This window comes from Pocillopora damicornis, chromosome 11 (genome assembly GCF_964200805.1).
Source record: "Pocillopora damicornis chromosome 11, jaPocDami1.2, whole genome shotgun sequence".
Taxonomy (NCBI): domain Eukaryota; kingdom Metazoa; phylum Cnidaria; class Anthozoa; order Scleractinia; family Pocilloporidae; genus Pocillopora; species Pocillopora damicornis.
Genome location: NC_142680.1, coordinates 4,770,729 through 4,778,228, shown reverse-complemented (window position 1 = coordinate 4,778,228; position 7,500 = coordinate 4,770,729). Strand labels below are relative to the sequence as shown.

Below are 7,500 nucleotides of genomic sequence, written 5' to 3'. Positions count from 1 at the left end.
AACTGCCAGGAAGCTGTGATGCTGGTAGAGGAGCTTGCAGTCAGCTTGAAGGCAGTAGGAGGTTGTGATGGAACTAAAATAAATATTGCCAGATGCATGCTTTACTCCTTAACTGATTTTTAATGTGAAGTTAAGAAAGGAAAAATACTCAATCACCATAGTGAACTTAGATAACATTTAGAAATTTGTCCGAGCAGTGACTCAGGGATCATCAGTGTAGGGACTGTATCTATACAACAGATGTTCATTATTCAGGTGCAAAGATCCTCTATAAAATATTGGATCAGCATTTTGTTACCACGATAACCCTTTGCCTTCTAGAATCCACAATTATACCAACACATTATACCACACCTGGTATAAATCATGATCAAAGCTCAACTTTGTTCAGTGTAACAAAAAATGAATAATAAATAGTAGCATTCCAGAAGAGGGAATGTAACATTTCATATCAAACTGAACAAAAAAAAAAAGGATGTGGTGGTCAAATTTTGGTCAGCTCTAAAATTCTCATGCTATCAAGGCTTAGTGATGATTGGAGAGTATTTAACTCCTAATTAGCTCTATTAACTTACATGTACCTGCCCTTGTCTTGTTCAAATAATGAGTTATTGTGATGTCATTTTTGTCTCAGAGGGAGACAAATATATGAGCAAGAAAGTACTTTTAGTAAGAACTATTCCATAAACTTCCACCCTCAGAACCTTTCAGCTGTTATATGGTCAGTAAATACTGGATGATATTTAACTCTAATATAGCGCTGTAATATTTCAAAATTTTCCTTACTGTGGATAAGTGGTTATTGCATCTTCATTGTCATCACAGCATGCAGGAGGCAAACAAGAGAGCAAAGAAATACCTTTACTTAAAAGTATCCCATAAACTTCCACTCTCAGACCTTTATATCCACTATATGCTGTAGGTTGAAAGCGGATAAACTTTGCACTTGCAAATTCCTCTAGACTGTTTGTTATGATGCTATTTCTATCTTTGTTTCCAGGAAAGACCTGTAGTTTGTGGCACAAAATGTGACATTTAAATGTTAATTATTGAATCAAAATTGCTTTAAGTAATCTACTGCAGCATTACCTTCTGTAATAAAGTATTAGTTATTCCCTACATATAGACGCAGGATTGAAAACAATTGTTGTTTGAAAATTTGTTATTAGTACTGGTAATCACATGATTTCCTGTGCAATTTGGAATAAACAAGCATGAGTAAATTTTTTCAAAGACTTACAAAATTGTGCAAATAGGGCGAGTGCAATTTTCCAAATTGCACGAGAAAAATAATTTAATTATGTATTAGTAATATATACGAAAAAATACGACATAGCTTATCATAATTATGCAGAAGCAAAGCGTGTGCATCAAGTGCAAAAATAATTTATTTCAAACATTGCTAGTTATATTGTGTGTTCGGTCAAAACAACCCTGTACAATCAAAACAATAATATACAATGATATTTTTGCATCTTTGAGGCGCAAAAAAGTTCATAGTCCGGCTAAAAAGTTCAAGCAGTGGTTCAGTCTGGTTTGCATTGAATAACCTGAAAACTGTATTTATCTTATTGAATTGATCTGCCAAAAGCACTTAATGGCCTAAGAAAGACCTACACCCTCTGTGTTTATAGCTGCATCTAAACCCACCTTTTCAGTACTGTTTTCCCGATAGGTGATAAAATTTGCATCATCAAGGGATAATGTTAACTTGTATTTTGTTGTCCACTCATTGGCCCTTGGATTTCCCTGTGTAGCTACAGCACAGATGACATACTCAAACAGCAGGTCAATTTGAAGGTAATCATTAGCATTATTGTTGCCACGAGGTGCCCATGACTTTACCCCATTTAAGCGGCCATATTTTGCTGTATAAACTGAATTATAGTTTGACGAGGCAAAGAAGCTGCTGTCTGGAATGGTACCAGTCCTGGCTACACCAATGGCCTGGGTATTACACACTGCAAAATAATGATCCATAATTAAACGTGAAAAATCATTTTCAAATTCATTTAATGGACAATCTTTTCATCATTAACTTCTAGCATCTTAACCCTTTAACTCCCAAGATCTGATTGCTTATCCTCCCCTCTAGCTCCCACACATTTCCTTGTAAATTGGTTATGAGAATTTGTTGGTCAATCAAGATAATATCTTGTACCCGATAAGTTTGAGTATTCTCACCACCTGTCTGCTATATGTTATATGTTAATCACTACTGGGAGTTAAAGGGTCAAGTCTTTGTCTGAGTAATTTGTATTTCAATATTTTTCAAAACTAAATGGTATTATGTTGTTGTTGCTTACTTTTTTAATGGATGAGAGAATTCAAAGTAATTCGTATCTTTAAAACTCATTAGTCAGAATAGCAAGTATTACAAAAATGGCCCAGCTAATAGGTTAAGGATTAATTAGGCTGGAATCGTCCTTTATAGACAAGGGGACAATCTATAAGGTTGATGTACTAGGTACTTTTTAGATACTGAATATAACCCAGTGCAAAATTACATATAAAGTGAACAATTACTACGTTTCAAACTCACTTGGCTTTTGTGTTACTCCAAACAATTCTGTTCTCATACACACCCCACCCTGGTGAGTTTGAGGCAAAAATCTGAGATATTTTGTTAAGACTCCATAAACAGCATGTTTGACCTGTGAGTTTCGGTCGTGATTTCCATCTAGAACCTTTAAAAGAAAAAGGAGACAAATCCTTATATCTCCTCAAAAAATGTTTTCTTGAAGTAAAAAGGTCGATTCTCTGATTAAGTCTTCAACATTATTGTATATTTAGAAATACTCACAGTTACAAGTGAGTGCAAGAAAATAGTTCTCTGAACAATGATGTCTTGAAGTATACACAATATGTATGTCTCATACAGGTACCTTAACTTGTCCACCTTCCTTGTAGTCTGTCCAAGTTGTTCCATCAATGGAAAGTTGTAGTGTGTAATTCTTCACCCACTGATCTACTTGAGAATTCCCTTGAGTGGAAACAGCACAGACGATATGAAGTGTCTGTAGATCAATCTGTAGATATGGGTTGGTGTCACTTGTTCCTGCACACCATGACGATCCTGATGAGTAGTTTAGTCGACCATTTTTTGCTGGTGTGCTGGCACTTTCTACCGAAGAAGCTTTTATATTATTATCTGGAATTGTTCCACTTCCCATTCCAAGGTCAAAATCAACACAAGCCCCTATAGAAAAAGAATTTACATTCGCACTTTAACATATTCATAATAATTATTGTAACATGTATAATAGGTTGAATGGTTAAGGAGGTGGAAGCCTTGATTTTCTCTATTGGGTACCTCTAATAAAAGGTACATGTCACAGATGGTTAACAACTATTCACCAAAGTGACAGTGGCTAATGATGCATATTTACTGAGCCGCAAACAAGGAAGAAAAACAAACTGGTTTTATAGAGTCTGGTGAGAGTGACGTTAAAAACTGATCTCAAATGCTGCCCAATGTACAATACAATAATTAATGGAGGGACTACTAATGATAAACCTCCATCTGGCTTGTTGGTATGTCAGCTACTAATGTCCTTGGCTGAGGATTTCTACTCACAATTTTTCATTTGCCTTCCCAGCTTCACCCCTTTGCCACATTTTCATTTTTTGGACAATATCTCAGCTACAGACATACCAACTGCCTAAAGAGATTTATTCACTAAATAACTTGACACAGGGAAACAGGATTTTTAACTCTTCCTTGGAGGAAAGAGAAGTTGGCTTTTTAGGTAAATGTAGAATTTCTGAGGTGCAAGGCAGGAATGTACATGATTGAAATGCAATGGCTAAGTTGACTGATTTATGCTGGAATTCACATAATCTATGATATAATCCATGATTTATTACACACACAGTTCCTTGATGAAAGAAACAATGGCAAAACATTAGCTTATCTTTGAAACTATCTCTGTCTTAGAATATTGCCGGGCTAAACTGAAATCATTCCATTAAGTTTTATACCTATAACATCAATGAGCACATAATATAGGGAGCACAATTTCCAAGAGTCTTGATAAAAAATTGATAAAAAATTTACAAAATAAACATGATGGTTTCAGACTCTCTCTTTATTTGCTGAATAATGTAAAATTTAAATTGCCTTTTTGTGAATAACTCTTTCCTTCCTAACTGAGCTAGTCAGAAAAGCACGAAGGGGTCAACATTCCCACTCATTTTCATGCAAAAAAAAAGCAAAACCTGGGAGAGCTTTCTTATCTTCTCTGTATTGATGCTGTCTGCATTGGTGATTGAGTTGCGATGGTATGCAGAAGTCTTAGACTTCAGTTCTCAAAACTGAAAGATATAACCCACAATTTCCGCTGAATGTAGAATTCAAAATTAAAATAAACCTTTCAAGTAGATTTGGTATGATGCAGCGCTCAACTGAAGCCAGGGGAAGAAATACAACGAGAAATATTACACGGAAATGAAGCTCAGGATTAAATTGCGCCATGTTTTGATTGAGTGTGTCACGGTATGTGGTCTCGATTGTTTTGCTTGACCAGCGTTATGTAACAGAAAGCTCATCCAACAGAACATGTCTGTTTCCTCACCACTCAAGCTCGTATTTTCATAATTTGTAGCATTATCACTAATACATGTAAATCTGGAGCTTTCGATCAGTTTGTGGTTAATTATATGATACATTTAGTTCCTTGTAGTATTTTTATAGTTGTCACACAAATGTGTGTAGGTTTGTCCGTCAGTTTGAATTTTCAGATGTCATCTATAATGAAAACATTTCTGTCCAAAGCTCTATAATTTATCACCACAGTCGCATGTCATTAACTACAAGGAAAACTGGGCGAAAGGCGGCCATTAGCGTGACTCGCAGGGGCAAAAGCAAACAGCCTCGCTCTTCTGCATGTCATGCGTGCGTGTAAATCGCGCCCCTTGCTTGCTTGAGAAACGCAAATAAATAATAGTTGATTCATTGCGATTTCAAGCCATAAACTGAACGAAACTAAATTTTTTTTGTTTCCTCTCCTAAAGCTCGAATGTAAGCATAAAGTATTGACTTTTGTCTGCAAAAGACACCTTACTGAGGCAGACTGGAATCAGCCAATGCCTAAGGCATACGTAGAAGTTTAGTTAACGACGGTCGCATTAAATCATTTTGTTTGACGACAAAATCTTAGTTGAATGACTTCTATTTGTATTAAATTAAAACTTACCCTCAGCATGATTATCTACTAGGTTGTTCCATTGTTCAAAACCCTAATTTGTCATGGACAAGAAGGAATTTTTATGCAGAAAGAGTCGTGGCATCCCTTTACCCCCAAGGACTGTTTGAACTGAATGTTCACAAGTTGCCTGAACGTGCATTAGCTTTTAGTAAATGAAGCGAATCAACCCAAATTTATTCAATTGTTTGGTCACATTCCCAAACATGCTTTGGAAAGGATTATTTTTTAAAGAGAGCTTGGCATCTATCTTAAGATTAATAAACAATACTCAAATCTCTTTGATATTGATGCTGGCCGTGTTAGTGATTAAGTACGCGGAAGTCTTAAGCTTCAACTCTCAAAACTAAAAATGCAAATGAAAATAAACCATTTGAGTAGATTTGATATGATATGGTGCTCACCTGAAGCAAGAGGAAGAAATACAGCGAGAACAGCTACAAGGAAACAAAACTTGAGATTACACTGCGCCATCTTTCGATTGAGTGTGTCACGGTATGTGGTCACGCAAGATGTCTTTGTTTTCTCACTATTCAAGTGAAGGGGCAAGGATCTGTTTGAATAAGACACATTTACTCTGTGTTCAATTTAACTACTCTTTAATATGAATGTGAAGAAGAAGTAAATTCCTAAGGAACAGAAAAGTGACTTTTACAAAAAAGTACTAACACATAAGACGGGAAGGATAAATGCAAAGATTCCACTAGATCAAAACACGAAATGCTGAAGGAATACGCAAGACACAAAACACTTGTAGGAAAAGGGTTTATATCGACGCAAAATAAGCGTGAAAAATGATACACAAAGGGCGGCGTAATTTACATAAAGTGTGAAAATAATAGTGTAGAGATGATACCTGGAAAAACGAAAAGAATACGTGTAAATTAATGGTGCGGAAATATGACCCATTAATGAGAAATAGATATCAAAGTGCTCTGTGAGAAAACTCGTGAACTGACAGATGACTTACATGATTTTTGGATTATATTTAATGTTATCTGGTTTAGGGAATTTTGTGGTTGATTATGAGGTTCTTTTACGGACAAAATATCGAACATGGATACATTAATGTTTTGTTCAATTACGTAATTGTTATGCGTTATAATACAAGTCTTAAAATAAAATAAATCAATTTCATCCGGAATACATCGATTTTGGATGCCATACATCGATGTTGTGCAGCATACATCGCTTTCCTGACCCATTCACGCGTGACCTTATATAACTAAAAGATGTTCAATAAAACTAAAAGATGAGGAAGCGGAAATAGAAATGACCGGAAGTCAGATTAAACAAGAGGCCCCGGAAACTAACGCTTTCAAAATGGCGGAAATAGAGGCGAATGATTAATGATGTTTGAGAAGCACTATGCAAGGTGTACGAATTTGGCTGCCCAACATCGAAGGATTTTTTACGCCTTTGGGTAGGCTACTGGAAAGTGCAGAAGGGCAAAGGAACACTGCGTCCTACGACTCGGCTGAATTTTTTAGTCGTCGTTTTCGAGAAAACGAAAGGGCTCTTGTCACTTTGACTCTAAGAATAGAAGAAGCCTTCCCGAATGAAGTTGAGGTGATCTCTGATCTAAACGAACTTGTTTTTCTTATGAGCGAACTTTGAAGGGACTTTGACAGAATTTTCGAGGACTCGGAACGTTCCACGTTTACTGCACCATCGTCCCTAAACGATCGTCTTTCAACTGTGGCATTAGGAACGGTTTAGTTGGCAGACCAAGGCAACAGATCTTACAGCAAGAGCTGCAAACTCTGCACAATGACCCCGGTTTTCGTTGGGCTGATATCAGAAGAATTATTGAATGAGAGTATTGCTTATGGCAAAATTGGTTATGGCAAGATATAGACATGAAAGGATGATCCTTCCTTATCTTACTTTCAGTTAACAGTTGTGTTATTCTTGGGCCCACAAACCATTTTTATTCATAATTTTTCATAGGACATAAAAAAACACATACAAATCATAATCACTAAGAGATTGAATAAGGGAGGGCGTAACTTGAGGTTTCTAGGAAAAAAATCTTTGTAATTGGTACAATTATCCATGACTTTACATATGTTTATGGTAATGTTTTGCTCCTTTATTGCTAGAAATTTCTACTGCTCAAATTAATACAAAATCTCTGTTAATTTTCTAAGCAGTGGCCAAGGGAAATATGCCAGTGGACCCTTCACATAAAATAATAAAATTTTTAAATCCGTGTAGGTTACTTAGGAAATGTTCCACGTTCAAAGTTCCAATTTCAAGTTACTCAGCATATTAACTGTTTCGTTAACAGCATGAT

General features: G+C 36.0%; 1 protein-coding gene across 3 annotated transcripts in view; it reads right to left on the bottom strand.

Annotated features, from left to right (window-relative positions):
- LOC113679004 (protein sidekick-1) overlaps window positions 1-3,210 on the bottom strand; it is a 21,202-nt gene extending 17,992 nt beyond the window's left edge. For 2 of the 3 annotated variants that reach the window (XM_089186895.1, XM_089186896.1), the window contains exons 1-5: window positions 2,886-3,210; window positions 2,543-2,687; window positions 1,651-1,961; window positions 860-1,007; window positions 1-73 (exon numbers count right to left, since the gene is read on the bottom strand). The exon at window positions 1-73 is cut by the window's left edge and continues 233 nt beyond it. In XM_089186895.1, the coding sequence (XP_089043021.1) occupies window positions 1-73; window positions 860-1,007; window positions 1,651-1,961; window positions 2,543-2,687; window positions 2,886-3,173 (965 nt within the window). In that variant the 5' untranslated portion in view covers window positions 3,174-3,210. The remainder of the gene's footprint in view (window positions 74-859; window positions 1,008-1,650; window positions 1,962-2,542; window positions 2,688-2,885) is intronic. The other variant, XM_089186897.1, reaches the window with a different exon arrangement.
- Window positions 3,211-7,500: the final 4,290 nt, after the last annotated feature.